At 36.5% G+C, this 20,000-nt stretch overlaps 1 protein-coding gene across 1 annotated transcript in view; it reads right to left on the reverse strand.

Moving 5' to 3' along the window:
- The window catches only part of LOC106883867 (endoplasmic reticulum-Golgi intermediate compartment protein 1), a 183,671-nt gene that overhangs the window by 6,777 nt on the left and 156,894 nt on the right, over positions 1–20,000 (reverse strand). Inside the window, exons 6-7 of the mRNA XM_089339576.1 lie at positions 17,894–17,948; positions 29–129 (exon numbers count right to left, since the gene is read on the reverse strand). Coding sequence (XP_089195702.1) covers positions 29–129; positions 17,894–17,948 — 156 coding nt within the window. The remainder of the gene's footprint in view (positions 1–28; positions 130–17,893; positions 17,949–20,000) is intronic.

Here is a 20,000-nt window from a genome sequence, read left to right on the forward strand (position 1 = left end):
ACCAGAAAAAAAAAAGATAGAAACTTACTCGCGTTGTATAAGTATACTGGAATGGATAGTGCACTGCGCCATTGATGTTTTCGTAGACTGATGGCACCACTCGTATGATGTAATCAAATGTTACGGACTCTTTAATAATAAAATAGAAAAAAATTAAAGTAATAGAAATATCAATGAGCTGAGGGATTTTGATGTTAATTTGATGTTATTTTTGAAAAGCTTATTTAGTAGAGGAGGAACAATACTCGTAAAGTTTTGTTGATTCAACAAAATATTGTGACTGAATTTACACTCAATCCAAAGACCTACCCTTAATTTTTGTATCAGACTCGACTTCGCTAAAGATGCGTAATAGTCGGGCGGTAGCTTTACATTAACGATGGATTAGGGTAACCAGTCCGGTTGTTACGAATAGGATACGGATTCGTATAAGCAGGAATGCTCTTAATATTTTCTGAATCATAATATTAGAGAGGAAACTGAAATCGTTAAATCCTTATATATTTTTCTAATTGTTATATACATCGGATTTCTAATTAGAAACTCTCTATTTCTCTGTCTTTATCTCTCTCTCTCTCTCTCTCTCTCTCTCTCTCTCTCTCTCTCTCTCTCTCTCTCTCCCTCCCTCTCTCACACACACACATCTATACACACACACACACATCTATACACACACACACACACACACACACACACACACACACACACACACATACCAATGCACATGTAAGTATGTTTATGCATATGTTACATTTCGTAGTATATTCATTTCGTCTCTACGAATTTAATGTTCTTAATATGTGGGGAAGAAGTTGTCTATGTGTCTGGTGTAATTCCATGACAACTAAGCAAATCATTTAATAATGCAGCTGCGTCCGTTCTATCCGTAGCCAAGATGGAGAAATCCTGAATGATGTGACAGCAGCGATTAAAACGTTTGGAGGCCAATGTTACCAAAGCTACTAAATATAATATCCCACACACCTGTAAAGGAGGATAAGGATATAATCGACGTTGTGTATTTTGGAAAAATACAGTCGAGTATTTCTATATTTCCTTCATAAATGGTGACGAACGTAAAATAATGGAGTAAAGCTGCAAAAGCTTAGTCATTAACATTGAAATGATTCGATAAAACTTATCTGTGCTCTTGATATAAACCTCCAACTCACTTCGAAATTGACAGTGTAAAATCAAGAGAATAGCGTTTTTTTTTTTTTTGCATCAGACTTATCTCCATTTAAAACTATATTCATTGACGTAATTCTCCATGACAAAAATGAGAACATTGCGTTAAGTATTGCTAGAGCAAAAGGAAATGATTATATTATTGTGTGGAATCGAGCGTAAGGCTAAGATATTATATTCAGTTTTTGAATTAAAACAATATGCAATTAATGAATTTGTCTAGCAATCTGTTAGTAATTATTTATTTAGTTATTAGACTACGGCCATGCTGGGGCAAGGCCTTAAAGAAATGTTGTCGATTGGATCAGTCCAGTACTTAATTTTTTGAATGCCTGGTACTTATTCAAGGGGACACATTTGCCGAAATGCTAAGTTACGGGGATGTAAACACACCAAGCAGTGGAGGTCAACAAACATAGACACGAAGTTGCACACACACACACACACACACACATACATACATACATACATGCGCACACACATAGGATGGGAACCTTTCAGTTTTTGACGACCAAATCCATTCACAATGGTTTGGCTGGTTCAAGGTTATAGTAGAAACACCTGCCCCAGATGCCACACAGTGGGACTGAACCAGAAATCATGTGGCTGGAAATTCTGGCTTCTTACTACACAACAATGCTTGCGCCTATAATAGAGAACTATATAGTATAGCCATTAGTACACTAGTAAATTAGTGAATTACCAAAGAGGAGATTCCTCGAAAGAATCCAGAAAATATTGTTTTCCGATCTTTTCAGAAAGCTTTGGCTTCCTTGTCTGTTGAACATTTTCGGTCCAAAGAATATTTTCGTTGAAGCAATAATATATTAGTTGAGCATCAGAATATTTATCTACTTTCTCCAAGGAGGGCCCACATCTTATTTTAAGAAAGGGACAAATGATATCAATTATTAAATTGTGAACAATGAATTTAAGAAAAGGAATAAGTCGTAGCAGAAGAAGAAGAAGAAGAAGAAGAAGAAGAAGAAGAAGAAGAAGAAGAAGAAGAAGAAGAAGAAGAAGAAGAAGAAGAAGAAGAAGAAGAAGAAGAAGAAGAATACTATGAGAAAATGGAGAACAAGAAAAAGAAAACGAAAAATGAAAAGGTTATGGAGAGAAGTCACGTAGGTGGTGGGCATGATGATGTTGATGAAGATGATGATGACGATAATGATGATGGTGAAGACGATGATGATGGTGGCAAAGACGACGACGATTATGATGATTATCATCACCGTTAACATCATCATCATTATCATACTATTCGTGTTGGAAATGGTGCTAGTGATGATAAGGAGAAGGAGGAAGAGGATGGTGGTGGTGGTGGTGGTGGTGGTGGTGGTGGGAGGGGGGGATAAGATAATGATCTTTACCATTGTCGTCGTTATGAGTGAAGTTGAAGTCTGAATGTTGAAAATCAAATGGGAAAAAACTAAAAAGCGAAAGAAAACAAAACTGATGCGGAAGATAAAGGAAATGAAAAGCAAAAAGCAGTTTGTAAAGATGACAATGGCGCATAATTAAGGGGGGAAAACATCGCAAACAGATTTATTATCTGCTTCATTAAATTTTCTAGACTATCTTGGTTTTTAGTTTTAATGAGCGGAAGAAAGAAAAATGGCAAACACACACACACACACACACACACACACACACACATACACATACAGACACACACACACACACACACACACACACACACATATACATACAGGCAAACACACACACATACACACACATGGAAGACAAAGACAAAAGAAAGAAGAAAGAAAACAGTTGTTTTTAATACGTCTCCAAATATGGCATATTTGAAGTCTGTTAACCCCAATAAATGATGGTGACATAGGAAATGGCAATGATGACGACGACGACGACGATGACAACGATGATGACGGTGATGGTGATGACGATGGTGATGACGATAATGACGATGATGATGAATAAACTGGCAGAGAAATACGAGAGTGTATATATTGACTCATTAGTGCCGCTCAAAGACAAACATAGATAAAACAAGCGGTTGTACACATCTCGTCAACATACCCACGCGCACACACACACATTTATTTATTAGTACAAGTGATATACAAAAATATTAACCGGATCCTCCGTCGTTGCGACGATGACGTGTATCGATTTGCATCTTTTGATCATGTCCACTGGGTACTCGGGCTAAATTATAACGATCCTTTTCATTTTTCAGGAACAGCTAGCTGTCTTGGCAAAGAGTGAACATCGCTGGAGAGCATGGTGATTACATTTGGAGTTGAGAAAACCTTGTGTGACATGTAGGATTGGAAGCCATGTAAATATCGGAAAGGACCTACCTGTGTCATGATGATTCGCACCAAGTGTTGCAGTGTTGTTATAATGACTGTTGCTTAATGCTCTTAATAACTGCAGAGCAGCTGCACTACTAACAACAAAGCCGTGGCCAGCAGAAAGAGACACAGCAGGCGTTTTCACCGCGACCGTAAAAGACAAGGGGGTGGAAACTCCGAACAAGAGAACCTGGCTTTGGTGAGTGAGATGTGGGTTGGAGTTGCGTCAAGGAAGCTGGAATTAAATCATGACCTCCGCTACAACTCGTACAAGAGGCGTAAAGGACATTCTGACAATTAAGTTCAAGCAGAACTTCTTGAAACTCCATAACAAGCTGAGGCACCTGTTGAGTTGGGGATGAGCATGTTCTTCTCATTTGAAAAGAACTTCTGCTATGATCAGTTGCACAACACCCATATCCTCACGTTTCTTGCCAACAATTCTATGTTATGTCCCAACTCTTATCAAATGCAAATTTCCCTCAAAAGCGATTGTTTTTGCGTGTGCCTTGAGGGAAATTCATAACGTCCAGCATCTTTCTATAAGGCCTCAGGTTCAATTCAAACGTTCATGTGAAGCTGCTGGGGATTATGGTCAAATGCTGGCTAGAGACGGTTTTTACTGGAACGCCTTATGTGTAACTTCAAATTTAGATCCTTGTCATACCTATTGATAGAGTCCGATGTTGCTGTTGGTGTATTTTCCCAACTTCATAGCTCCTGTTTCTAGCCTCCTGTTTTCTCCGATTACATTCCTATGGATTATTATATGTGGAGCGCGATTATGAAAGACAGCAATCACTGTCAGCAGTACCAAACATGAGCTGATGGCCAACATCGAGGAGGTGCTTGGCCAGATTGTTGAGACGTGTTAAGATCAACATGGAAGAAGAGGACAGCTATTTTGAGTGTACTGTTATCTCCTAGCCATAATATATTGGGCCATCCCATAAATAATTCGGTGTTTTTTTTTATACTTCTTTTATTTTTCAAAATTAAGACAAACAATTCTTTTTAATCTAAAATATACTCTCCTTTATTTTCTTATTTTTTTTACTGCCCACAAGGGGCTAAACATAGAGGGGACAAACTTGGACAGACAAACGGATTAAGTCGATTATATCGACCCCAGTGCGTACTTATTTAATCGACCCCGAAAGGATGAAAGGCAAAGTCGACCTCTGCGGAATTTGAACTCAGAACTAGCGGCAGACGAAATACTGTCAAGCATTTCGCCCGGCGTGCTAACGTTTCTCATTTATTTTCTACAATGCGCTGGTAGATTGCGAGGCCCCACTTCATACAGTACTATTCTGATTTCGAGTACAGAATTCATATTTTTTCTGTCCAAATGATATTGAAGACTGCGTAATAAATGATAATCAGATGCAGCAATGTCCGGCGAATATGATGGGTGGGGCATCGTTTCCCATTCAATCTGCTGCAGCCGTTAGAATGTCATCCTTGCTGTATGTGGCAGAGCGTTATCCTGATGGAAGAACACCTTTCCTCTTGAAACTAAAGATGGTCGTTTTTCTTATAGCGATGACTTAATTTGCGCTCAGTTGATCTACTTCGTTATCGTCTGGTTTGGGTTTAAAAGTTCAAAGTGTACTAACCCTTTCATATCCCACCACACAGATAACAACACCTTACATGTGTGAATACCTTCTTAAGTCTGGGGTGCCGGTGTTTCTCCTTTCCCAACCAACTGTCTTCAGCGCTTCACACTTTTATAGAGAACCTATTTCTCGTCACTATTCGTTCCCAAAAATGTTTGTTTGTGAGACGTGATAGCAAAGAAGATGTCACACACACTCTCACTCTCTCTCTATCTCTCTCTCACTCTCTCTCTCTCTCTCTCTCTCTCTCTCTCTGCGCGATTGGACTTGAAAAGTTCGTGAGGAATCCATTGACCCAATTTGCTGACACTTCCAATGGCACGCAGGTGTCGATGAATGGTTGAATGACCAAATCCAAGCTTCTGTGCTAGTTCTTCAACAGCTACGATGGGATTTTGTTCCACCAGGATTTGCAGAACGTCCTCGTCGAGGTCTACAGATATACCTGGACAACGCACGTCTTCTAGGCAGTACTTTCCAGAGCCACCGCTTATTGCCTGATCCCCATAAACTGCATTAATAATCATTGCATTTTCCGTTGCGTTGTTGCCTTTATTGCAGTCACGTTTCGAAACGGTAATAGAGCACTGACCTTATATTTTATTTAAATTTCGAATTTTTATGTCATGTCGCTCGCCGATAGTTTTTATTGTTGAGGAGATATAATATGAGTGATTATAGTGACTTTATAGCGGTTTTGACTGCTATTTCTAGACGTGTAAGGGTTCTTATAAACCTCTCCATTATAACTGCGATTCATTCACTATTATACGTTCTTCTTTTATGACAAAATGTCTTGATTGCATGTTCCGGTTACTGATACATTCGTAAACAATTTTGAGTTGTTTACGATATATCCTGCGTAATGTATTTTTACATTCATACCTCTTATACATATGTGTGTGTGTGTGTGTGTGTGTGTGTGTGTGTGTGTGTGTGTGTGTTTGTGTATGTGTGTGTGTGTGTGTGTGTGTGTGTGTGTGTGTGTGTGTGTGTGTGTGTGTGTGTGAGTGCGTGTGTGTATAAAGTAGCAGTAGTAGTAGTAGGTTAAAACGCATTCTTTACTGAGGAATACCTCGATTACAATGATTACATCATGAAAGAAAAGTTTTCCTCGAGGATCCAAAATTTCGAGAAAAGATGACAAGAACCTGGACTATCCTCTCTGATAGATATCTTCAAAGAGAGTGGCAACATAGGAAAATTTCGCAATTTAACTGCCTGCTTTGGGAAATCTCTTGTCAGTGGTAAATAAAGTCTCGATACAATTCAATCAAAATGTATTTGTCTTCAAATGAGACAGGCTAAGATAGAGATAAAAAGAGATGTGGGTAGGACAGGGCAAAAATAGATGGGATGAAAAAAGAGTAGCAAAAGGGAGAGGGTATGAAAAGGGAGAAAGAATAAGGGTGAAATGAGCATAACTGCCAAAGGGAATTAGGCCCAGATAAGTTTTTGTTAAGATTGGCCACAGGGCCTTCTGAATATACATAATACACGGAGTTTTCGTCAATTGACATCACTTCATAGACGTGTAGTATTAGCTGTCAATCTGGTTTACCACTAAAACTCCGGCTTGAAGTGCAATTGAAAAATATGGGTGTTGAGACTGCATGTCAAAGATGGTTTGAAGAGGTGTGTGTGTATGTGTGTGTGTGTGTGTGTGTGTGTGTGTGTATTAGACGCGCCTGGATTTTCTAGACAGTTTCTTGTCGGTGAAATCTAATACATATATTAGAGAAGATACGAAGTTTGAATATATTTTTAAAAAATCATATATGATAAATGGTGAAGTAATATTCGTTTCAATATTTTTGCACAGATCTAGCAATTTGAATGGTAGGGTAGGTCCATTATATCGACCCCATTATTCAGATGGTACATATTTTATTGGCCCGGAAGGGACGAAATGTAAAGTCGAGCTCGGCTGAATTTGAACTCAAGAATTAAAGACGGACGAAATATCTCCAAGCATCTCCTCCGGCGTGCCAACTAATCCGCCAGTCCGTCACCTAGTGTCTAGAAATAATAAAGTAAGTTATTGTATAACTGGGAAGATGAGGTCCTAATTTAGTGGGTGAGGAGATACACTAGAACAGTACTGACCTATAACGACCTGGATGAATTGATATCGACTTCTAGAGATTAAATACCTAAACCAACCGATGACCTTTGGGTTGTTACACCAGAGGCTTGATACGAACTTAAAATGAAAGTGAGGTAAGACATTATCTAAAATGACCTTGCTAATTCTACATACGTCAGAGTTGGAGGGTCACGTGAAGCGATCAGATCGGTTCTGAACAAAATTCTCTTCGTAGTCTTTTAATATTACATAAGGTAGACTGGGTTTTTGCATCGGTGTATCTGGTGAGAATGTTTTAGCCTCGAAACATCACTCCTTCTATCAGACAAACTCTGTATAAACTAGTGGCTCTGCATCTATTCGTAAATACATCTGTGGGCATTGCGTACATATGAACATATATATATATATATGTATATATATATATATATATATATATATATATATATATATATATATATATATATATATATATATATATATATATATATATATATATATATATATATATATACATATGCGTCAGTGCATCTTTGTGCACGTGCCTGTGATTGTATAATATGTATTTGAATATATTTTTAAATATATAATCGCGAGTGCGACAAGTGAGAAGTGGAGACAGAGAAGAGGAAAGAAATCTATTGGATATAAAAACGCCATTATAATTTGTTACACGATGATAATAATGACTTTACAAAAACAGGTGTATACATACATACATACATACATATATATATATATACATCTCTCTCGCTCTGTGTATGTACGTATATATATATATATATATATATATATATATATATATATATATACGTACATCTCTCTGTGTATATATATATATATATATATATATATATATATATATATATATATATATATATATATATATATATATATATATATACATATGCATATACATATATATATAATATATGTGTGTGTGTTATATGTAATTTTTGTCTTGTTTTATTTTTCTCTGTTCGTCAAGACAAGTAACACTGCTTCACTTCCTTTCTTTTTTGTTATTCATTTTTAAAATTGTAATATAAAAAAAGTTTTCCATTATTCCTATTAAATTATAATGTCTTACTACACTGTCTGTTAAATCTGTCTTCGTTTCGTTCTGCACAGTTTTTCTCACAAATGTTTGTTCATTTTACGTTATTAATTTATTTATTTGTATTTTACTTTAAGGGTTTGGGGTGAAGGTGGCGGTGGTAGGAAACAATAAAAATATGATTTAATTTCTCTGAGCAATGGTATAAGAAACTAATCGTTAAGATGATAGGGAAACGGCTAATCGATGAAGAGACGGGGTTGTCATTTGTGAAGCTTTGCTGCAGGCAGGACACTAAGTAATTGATCCAGTGAATGGCTTTTAGGCAAGAGTTCGATTCCATTGATTGGAAAAGTCACCTGTTACAGAACTACATTTTTTCCAGGGTGATGTGTGTATGTGTGTATGTGTGTACGTGCCTGTGTGCTAGCATGTGTGCGGGTCTCTGAAGGAAGCAAAACTGAAAGAGAGCATAGTCTCTTGGTGAAGTCTTTTAATATTTGTCGTATGAACAAAGAGTTTACTCCTTTATACAGTCCTTAAAAACCAGTTAGGTTCCTATTGTTTTTAAAACTGGTTTCAATTTTTGACACTTTCGGGGGTGGGGGAAGTCGAATACATCGACCCCAGTACTTATTTTACCGACCTCGAAAGGATGAAAGGTGAAGTCGGCCATGGAGGGATTTGAACATAAATGAAGACTAAATACCGCTCAGCAGTTTGCCCGGCATGCGAACGATTCTACCTGCTCGCCACCTTCGGGCTACTTTTAATATTAGGTATTGACATCGTTAGTCGTATAAAATGATTAGCAGCATTTCGTTCGTCTTCACATGCTGAGTTCAAATTCTGCCGAGGTTGACTTTGCCTTTCACCCTTTCGGGGTCGGCAAGTTAAGTAACAATTGAACACTCGTGTCGATGTAATCGACTTGCCATCTTCTCCGAAATTACTGGCCTTATGACAAAATTTGTAATCAATATTCAGGTATTGACTATAAGGCGGCAAACTGGCAGAATCGCTATCACGCAGGGTATTGATTATGTTTTTTGAATACCAAAAGATGCATGACGGTTTCAAATCTAGCGATAATTAAAGAATGAATATAAGCTCTGTATCAGGTCAACTTCTTAATTTCTTCCTTATCATTAGTTCTGCCTAGTTCTGCATAGAAACTACACGTCAAGAAAGGCACGTTATATCTGAGTAGGTTACATTATATTACACCCGCACGGGTATCCACCATTTATCCAAGATATTTATCACCATTCATTATGAAGGAGTACCAGTAATCTTAAGGTGTATGCTGCCCTCTCATCATGGCACACCACGGCGTGATTGATGTTCAGATTTTGGTTCAATAAGTGAGTTTATACAATGTCAATAAGATGAATTGAAATGAGGGTCTAATGTTCTCAATTTCATTCTTCCGTAGAAAGTGGGGAGGAGCATATCGTTGACCTGATGGTGTGAAAGGAAGGAATAAGCCAGGGACAGTGGCGGAAATATGCCCTCGCTCATTGCTCCTCATCTCTTTTGCCTTGGTCCTTCTTCCATATCATCCTGCCCTGTCTACACTTAAACTCCTTTCCTCATTCACTATTGTCAATCATATCGACAATACTTCATTGTCGAGTCTTTGTTGAAGGAGAAATGATTGGTAACTTAAATAGGAGCTCTTAAACAATCTGTAACTCAATTTTGTATTTGGAATTATTGTGTTGAGGTTTTACAGATTAATGTTTCGGAGAAAAACGTAACGGTGATAGTTTGAAATGGAAAGAAAGGATGAGGTAAAATGTTTAGTATGGATCCGGTAATATGAAATACTACAATCTGGTTTGTTTGAAATGAGGAGATCATTGTGGCAATGCGGATCAGGTTAATGACGTTATTACAATTGACAAGAATGTTGTAAGAAGATATATCTGTTATATTTGTAGTTGATTGTGTGAGAGTATATACAGCATATGATTGGTTGGGTTAGTGCTGACATCAGAGAAAGACACACCGACAAACGACAATTGTAGACAATTGACAAATATTTTAATTGGTGGATGCAGTCTAGTGTTGACCTGTGAAGGATTCTCGATATAATACATTCCTACTAGAAATAGCAGCTAAATGCAATAGTATTTTCAAATACGAGAATGAAGCATCTCGTCAAGATTTTACTTGTGTAAAGACCCAACAGGATAAGAATGACTGGATCAGCTTTTGTGATTAATGTGCACTACTAGAGGTGAACTTTGGGCTAAACTTCAACTTATTTTAAAGACAACAGAAGGACATGTATTTGGTCTTCTCTGCCAACAGGAAGTAGCATCTATATATTTCTCTAAAATTCAACTCTGCTGTTTTGAATAATGATAGAGACATTAGACAATGCACCATAATCTCTGATACGAAAATTAGTTTGTCAAGACTGGCAAGTTTTTTTACAATAGGTTTGGTCGTTCGGGAAAACTCTATCAAAATCAAAACAAGATAAAAGCAACGAAAGCAGCAGGAGAGAAAGAAATTGAAAAAAATCTAGAAGCAGTTGTGTGCAAAAACACAAATTTAAAATCATGTTCCATATATAGAAAATCACAAACAGTGAAGAGAAACGAAGAAAACATGATTCCTAGGGTTAGATTCTGACGGCAAGAAAAAGAGATTTTAAAAACAGGAAGACCATTTAAATTGCAACTCTGAACAAACACACTCACACATACACAAAAACACGAACACGCACATACACACACACACACATACACACGCACGAACACACACACACACACACACACATGCGCGCGTGGTCTCATACACACAGACACACATGGATACATGTACACTCTCACATACATATATGCATACATATATGTGTGTGTGTGTGTGTGCCCAAGTATGTGTGTGTGTGTGTGTGTGTGCATGTGAGTGAGTGAGTGGTGTGTGTGTGTGTGTGTGTGTGTGTATTCAGAAATGCTACGCCCTCTACTTTTAAGATAAATCACAATCGACCAATATTCATCTGAATAACATCCTGGCCATGAGCAAATGTCTCAAACATCTCAAATAACCTGTACAGGCAGACGTATTCCAGTAAATGTGTTATTGCTAGAGCTGGGTAATCAGTAGCACGCCGGACGAATTGCTTAGCAGCCTTTTGTACGTCTCTATTTTTTTAGCTCAAATCTCGCCGAAGTCGACTTTGCTTTCATCCTTCGCGGTTGATAAAACTTAAACACGTGTGTCGCTATAATCGATCCAACCCTTCCCAGATTTTGCTGACGATGGGCGAAAATTTGAAACGACTATTAGAACTATGGATGCGTAGTTCCTAAATATTATGGTAATATAGAGACATCTGGAAATAATACATCATAAGAGAACAGGTGATCAAAACAACTGAAACATTGGGAAGCATCTGTTGATATTGTGGGATTAAGGATCTCCAGTTAAATATTGGTCTCTCTGGCCCCAGCATCGGCATTTCATGGGAGGTCAGTTGTTTTTCATTCATGTTCATCTTCACTCATCACCTGATGAAGACCCATATATTCATGTCTTCCCTCTCAACACCATAAACGTTCTTAAAAAAAACCCACCAAGTACCTCTACATTCCGGCCCCTGTATCGTCGCAGACATCGCCTTCAGGACACAAAGCGCTTTCGATATCAGAATTTCCCAAAAACAATCTTGTTTTCCAATAAATCTTCCCATTCAAGTAGGCCCCGCAACTATTTTATTCTTCGATTCCAAAATGATGAAAGGCAAACTCACTCCAGAGCGATTTGAACTCAAGAAGAAAAACTCACAAAGAACACTCTGAAGAATGTGTACTAAGCTCAAAGTTCTCTGCCAATTCTCCAACTGAACTAGATTTAGATGTAGAAATTGTAACATAGAGAAGGACAATTCTATCAAAAATATTCCAAAAATTGCTAAACTTGTCAATAATTTTTCTGTAAACTACACAGAGTAGCATATATTAAACTTTGGTTCAGATCTGACTCAACGAACAGACCTATTATCAAAGTCATCCTATCTATGACCATCATCTCTGTTTATAGAGCTAGCAATATTTGCTGATTGTCTTGTCTGTTTTAGAACAGCTATATGTAATTTGGTAGCATATTGATTGCTATTTCTAGCAGACGATGTGACCGTCTCTAGCACATCCACCAGCTTGACAACAATATATTATTAGTGCATTGTGTAAACGAATAATGTGCAGTATTTTTCGCGAAAATATCAACAAAACAGGTAAATAAATAAAGTGACAACGAACGAGCGACAATCAAATGCTGAAAGAAGAAATTTAATCAATATTGTTGGTTTAATTAACCTTAATTGTGAAATAATTTTTTTTTTTTTCAATTAAAAAAAAAGAGAAGGAATATTTCTGGCCAAAATTTTGCAGTAAACCTAGTGTAAAGAAGCAAAATGATGTATATTTAACAAGTTTTTTTCATTTCTATTTTCGTTGATTCACTGAAATACTACACGTCACACCGCTAAAGGAGACTTTCTGCAGAAGTGAATAGAGCTAATCAACCATTCATGCAACTATTTCTTCTCCTGGTACACTCACCTTTCAGTTTACCTTTTAAATGAATTGATTCTTTACAATGTAGGTTCCACTAGACTTCTGAATTTATTGTGAATGCTTCTAATCTAATTCTGTTCACAGTAAAACATACAAAATCTTTATGCAGGTATGTTTGGAGAAACAAAGGAGGAAAAGAAACGTAAGGGTTAAATCTTTATTCGATACTAAGAAATCTATGACAGTGTTAAATCACGACCACGTTGACAATCTTCATAGAAGTTTGAGTAATTAGTAAAACAAGTTCAAATTTATCCCTTGGCAATCAGGTAAAAAAGTATTTCTCTGTAGGGAAAGAAACATTGGATTGATGTTATCCTCATCGCAATCGTTGTTACTAATGTCGTTAGAAAGAGATTTGCAAGTTAAAATGTCAACTAAACGCGACATTTTACTTCATCAACTTTTCACACTAAGAAAATAACAAGTTGTTTTTTTCCTGCTTTTAATCATCTTGTTTTCTTTTATTTGTTATACAATACGATTTTGTCAAGCTAATTTCATTATTTTTTTAATAGAATGTCTATTAAAATCAGACTCAAGCAAAATAACGCCAAACATCAAAAGATAAATTTCCTTTGCTTTTACAAGATGTCACTTTCGGTGTTTCGTTTTATGTTGTATTTTGCATATTTTCCATTTATTTAAAGTCAAAATGGCACATTGGCTCAGTTGTTGTATTAAAAGCTCACAGATCCTAAAACACTGTTTAGCATATTCGTGTATCTTCGGACGTGAACATTTCACAACTCACTGAACAAATAGATTTGAGACGTATAAAAAAAACTGCATCATATCCGTAAGATGTATCTCACAACTATTTAATATCAAGAATTATAAGGGAAAATTGGCGACGAACTTTGGCAGTGTGTGTGAAAATTATATACTGAAATCCCTTGACTATCGCGGGTGTTGCGTCCCAAAACCTCCCACAGAAATAATTAAAATCTAAAAAAATATAAATACCTATTGATCACAGAAACCTGCGGTAGTCTGAGGAGTCTGTGATATAGATTTACATATATTAACCAGAAAAATTCGGGATGTACAGAGTGCGCGATAGGTGAACCGCGATATGGCGAAGGATTATTGCATCTAAATGTACGTGTGTGTGTGTGTGTGTGTGTGCGCGCGCTTGTGTGTGTGTGTGTGTGTGCATGTGCGTGCATGTGTGTGCGTGTATGCTTGTATGCATTCATACGCACATACAAAAGAACAGAGGAAATGACACTATATTATTTCGAGTAAACAATTGTTGGTAGGAGCCAGATCTCTCACGGTCAGAGTTTCGTACACGTGCAGACACGTGTTTCATACCACAGACATCCGTTGTAGGTAAAAACTAAGCTGCATTTTGGGATGAAGGTGGAGGTGGTAGGTTTACTCACCAGAAACAATAAAAAGATGATTTAATTTCTGTGAGCAATTAAAAAAAATACTATTCCTTGGAGATTCATCAGTCGTTATGTAGGAACAGGGTGGGTATACGTGGTCACTCGGTGGTGTTGTTAACTACGTCTATCGTGGCTAACTTTTATTATTAACATATTGTATCTCTACAGAACTTAGCGATGAGTATAGTTGAGCTGAGACGGATGTGAGGTGTTCACAACGAACTGTAAGAGAATGAAGAGTTGGATGGGAGACATAAAGTGAAGATGGAGAAGGAATGATGTATATAGAGATTGAATTTTAAATGAAAGGAAATATGCATGAAATATCGAAAGAAAGAAAGAAAGAAGGAAAGAAGGAAGGAAGGAAGGAAGGAAGGAAGGAAGGAAGGAAGGAAGGAAGGAAAAAAAGGAAAGAAAGATGAGTGTTAAGAGTGCAGAGAAAAGAAGAAAATAAAAGGTAACACCGGAGATTGAAAGCTGTGAGTGTGGGGGGGCGGTCACTATGTGTAGGTATGTGTGTAGAAGAGGAAGGAAAGGTGGACTAATGACGCAAAGATAAACTGTATGACATATTGTCACTTATCCCAATTATTTATAATGTTCTATCTCATTCGTAAAATCTACTCTTGTCAACCTTAGTATTTGTGTGTCGCAGATGTCTCCCAATAACAACCTCCATCATATTCACAACTAGTGCATTTAATGACCTGTTTTATATCATATATGTGCTACTAACAGTACAGCCATCGCCTCACCAACGATACACAAACGGACACAATTACAAACAAATATATATACTGATGTTTTGGGTTCCTCAGCGCTCTGTTGGCTTCCTTTTGGACACTGACCTTTTTTAATACACGGTAACACTGCCTGCACAACTGATCAGGTCCAACTTGATGGAGTTCAGCATCACTAATATCCATCACTCACTACTATACAGCATCACTCACTACTATACAACATCACTCACTACTATACAGCATCACTCACTACTATACAGCATCACTCTCGTCATACGCGTTGCTTTATAAGTTTAAATGAAAGTATAAACATGAATTTTCAACCACCGACACACAGGTACGCAGAAAGAAAGAGAGAGAAAGAGAGAGGGGGGGAGAAAGAGAGATGTAGGGAGAAAGAGAGAGAGGAGGAGAAAGAGAGAGAGAGGGGGAGAGAGAAAGGGAGAGAGAGAGGAGAAAGAGAGAGAGAGAGGAGAAAGAGAGAGAGAGAGGAGAAAGAGAGAGAGAGAGGAGAAAGAGAGAGAGAGAGAGGGAGAAAGAGAGAGAGAGGAGAAAGAGAGAGAGGGAGAAAGAGAGAGGGGGTAAGGGAGAGGGACAAAGAAAGAAAGAAACAAACAAACAAACAAACAAAGAAGGGAAGCAAGTTCACAACAACAAAAGACAGGTCATCTATCTTTTGTAAAAAGACGCAATAGAAGTAATTCTTTTAAAAATGAAACACTGATGTTGAATTATGTTGTGCCTTAATGCCATAAGAGACTAAAACTCGTGAATATAAAATGTAAGGAAACAGAAAAGATTGAGAAATACCAGCCACTGCGGCTCGAGATAGGAAAGGTAGGGGGCATGAGGAAAGTAATGGTGTCACTGGTTGTAATTGAAGCATTAGGAGCAGTTTCCAAAGGCTTTGAAATACATATCAAGAATATTGGACCTGCATTGTTGGGTACAGCTCGCATTCTAAGGAGAGTATTGTCTCTTTGAGTCACGGGAGAAGAAGGAACTACTTGAAACCTTTAGCGATTTGTTGTTGCCTGCTTACAAGTAAAGAATGACCAATAATTAATAACTATCGGAGAGCCTTTCGTAATAATAATAATAATAATAATAATAATAATAATAATAATAATAATAATAATAATAATAATAATGGTCGCTGGTCCAAGCTCTGGTCATGAACTGGAGAGTCAATCTGCGGAATGAGCAAGTATCTCCACCCTACCGTATCTGTAATAGAGTGGATTAAACCTTTGCCCATATCACGAATGAATGCCCCAGATTTCTCCCAAACTATTACAAGTTGTGGCGACACGACCAAGAAGCGAATGTGCTTCATTGGAAACTGTGCGAAAAGTGGGAACTAGAGAGTCGCAAGACGTAGTATGATAACATATTGTATAGAGTGGCGGAGACATGCAAAAAATCCTGTGGGATTCCTTAACCCAAACAGATCTGGCGCTAAAGGATAACAGTCCGGACATAGTGGTGATGGACAAGATACACCACATATGCTATATAGTTGATGCTGAACGAAGGCTAAAATATAAGTCAATACAACCCTCTTAAGTACGAAAATAGTGCCAATTATTGTTGGGTCCTTGGTAACAGTATTAGAAGGCATCAAGGGGAATATAAAGAAAATTGGTATAGAATGTCCAGTAGAACTGTTACAAAAGGTTTGCCTCCTTGGTATAACCCGAAAAATCAGCAAAATATTAGATAGCTGAAAAGAACGAATAGCATGGTACCGTAGGCTGCAGGTAGTAAGCCCGCTACGCATGCAATACACTTGGAGCTCCAACAAAATCTGTGATAAAGAGAAAATGATAATAATAGTAATAATCATTTCTATTAGAGGTACAAGGTCTCCACTTTGGTGGGAGGGTCTAATCGATTGCACACCCACCAGTGGCTACGAAGCACAGAAATAAAGGTAGAGAATAGAGGCTTCATCTTCGCTACTCAAAATGAAAGTATATTGACACGGAACTACCAAACTAATGTGAGGAAAATAGATTAGATCAAAAATATCGATTTTGTAACGATGAGGTTGAGACAATGGATCACCTAGTCTCTGGATGTGAGTTTTATCACCAGTGAAGTATAAATCAAGACATGACAGAATTGGCCAATGTCTACACTGCTTACTATTTCGGCATTATATAATGATAACTGTTGACAAGTCATTTTATCACCACCCGAGGGAGAAAATGTAATGATTCATCGGGACTTTCTAGTGCATACAGACAGATCCATGAAAGCTAATAAACCGGGTTTTGTTGTGAAAGAATAAAATTTGTTTATTGATCAACATGAGCATCTCTTGTGGTAATAAAATCTCGGCAAAATAATTTGACAAGCTCAGAAAATATAAAGATTTATTCATGGAATTCGAAAAAATGTGGCATCTAAAGCGGTTGCAATATCAATGATTGTAGAAGCACTTGGAATTATAAAAAAAGGAACTGGAAATTATTTGAGGTTGATCCCAAGCTTACCAACCATGAAGAAGAGAAAATAATTATTTAACTTTCAAGTCACACGTATTGAGAAGAGCAAAGTCGTTGTGAGAACGATTACAACCCATATAAATGTTTTCCTCCTTCCTTTTCTGTCTTTTTCCTGTCTTTCTTTTTCCTTGTTCATTTTTCTTTTTTATATTTTATCTTTTCTATAACTGGATTTGTAAATGAACGATCTGGTCTGTGTATCTTAATGGGCTATTGATGTATACAGTGAATTTATCGCCCAAGGTGTTGGGGAAGGCATACGGCAAGAAATGGAAACAAAATTGAAAGAAGTAAAACTAATAATAATAATAATAATAATAATAATAATAATAATAATAATAATAATAATAATAATAATAATAATGATAATAATCACTTACTATCAGATTTATGTCTCTCAACATTGTTCAAAGGATTAAAGGAGCCTTGAATATCCTACAAAGAGAGAGCAAACATATTTAAAGCAAAGACAAATAAATTATGAAAATTTAAAACGTTTCTGTCTTCCTCAAATCATTTTTGAAGAAAAGGTAGAATATTTCTATTACTATATTTATGGTGGCAAACAGCTGGCAGAATCGTTTGCAGGACAAAATGCTAAGCAGTGTTTCGTCTATCTTTGCGTCCTGAGTTCAAATTCCGCTGATGCCGACATTGCCTTTCGTCTTCTCGATGTCGAGCAAAAGAGGTACCATCTGCACATAGGGTCTGATGTATTTGACCAGCCAACTTTATTCCCAAATATCAGGCCTTGTGTCTATAGTAGAAAGGATTACTGATAATATAATAATAATCATGTAGCTAGAAGATGATAGGGTTCGCTCCCCTGCATGCAATATATATCGGGTTCAGATTGTATAGGTACCCAGCTAGAGATGGCATCCCCAAGGGGTTACAAAATGATTGTAACGTCGACTCTTACGGAATAACCATGTTGAAATGAATTGGAGACAATAATTGCTTCTCAGTATAGTTACGACTTTCATCAATTATAGATAATAATAATCTAACAGAGAATAGTATACACAGGAAATTATGGAACTTCCGCCCAAAGACTTAGCACTTGCTTGCGAAACATAACTCAACGTATTGCATTTGAAGAAATTATAATTGTGGACATCTAGCCATAGAATGAATTTTCTAAAGTGTGTGTGTTTGTATGTGCACATGTATGAAATGTGAAATGCTTAAATTCAATGTAAATGTATATGTGCATGTATGCGTATATAAATATGAATTTGCTCCAGCAGAAAAAGGGAAAGCTGTTACTTTATGTTACATGAAGTCATCTTAAGGACAACGTGTGGACTTGATAATAATGGAAAGAAAACCATTTGGTATTAATATATTTTTGTCGTTTTATTTTTTTGCAAAGTAATTACAATTGTGCTTAATCTCAACTTATCAAAGAGGAGAATAAATTTTTCGAGGCTGCTTTTTACATCGAAACACAGATATATTTTTCTGTTCCTTTTTGTAACATTTTTTGTTTTTGAAAAATTAGATTATACAAACCAATTGCTTAGCAATATAAAACTTTTTTCCTATACAAATAACAGGTTTACCAGGAAGATGTGTTTCTTTTTAAAAAAGTTGTCGCTGTAGAAGGCAATAACTTAATTGTGGTTTTAGAACTTGTAAACATTACATTTCCTACCTCATGTTCAAACATTCAAAATATGTTTCCTAAATTTAGAATACATTATGCATTTGAAATTTAATTTTCAAAACAATCAATATTTTGCACGAGATTTAATGAAATAATTAACTTTCAACTTAATAAAACACAAGTGATTACTTACTAAAATGTAATATTATCGTTCAGTTTTTAAGTGAATTTAAAATGTTAACAGTTTTACAATGGCTGCTTTCGGGAGGACCATTAACGGGTTACATGAATATGAAGCTACTATACTCATACATGTACATATATATACATGTATGTAAATACATACACAAACACACACACACACACACACAAGCACGCACACACACATAAGCACAAATATATGCATATAGACATGCGTGCATACATAATATAACCGTGGGGTACAAAGTTTGCTTCATAGCCACAAGGTTCTGTGTTCCATCTCACTCCGTAGCACCTTGAACAAGGAAGAAATTTGTTATGTATAGCAAAGGGTATTGAAATACCCTATTGAACCTGAGTTTAGTTTATATTTTACCTGTAGAGTTGTAAACTTGCTAGCCACCTTATTATTAATAATGGTAATATTACTTATTTAATTTAAATATACGTATATATATATATATATATATATATATATATATATATCAAGCATAAATTGAAAATAGAACACAAAGGATATCGCGGTACACGTGTTTCAAGCTTTATAAACAATCTGTTATTGCATCACCATAGTTATATTATTGATATAAAAGATGGTTTAAAGCACTCTTTAGCCGCCAACAGTTTTTTAGTCCAAAGATTACATCACAAAATTGATAATACATTTAGTATTATCA

This window comes from Octopus bimaculoides, chromosome 22 (genome assembly GCF_046866305.1).
Source record: "Octopus bimaculoides isolate indiv1 chromosome 22, ASM4686630v1, whole genome shotgun sequence".
Classification (NCBI taxonomy): domain Eukaryota; kingdom Metazoa; phylum Mollusca; class Cephalopoda; order Octopoda; family Octopodidae; genus Octopus; species Octopus bimaculoides.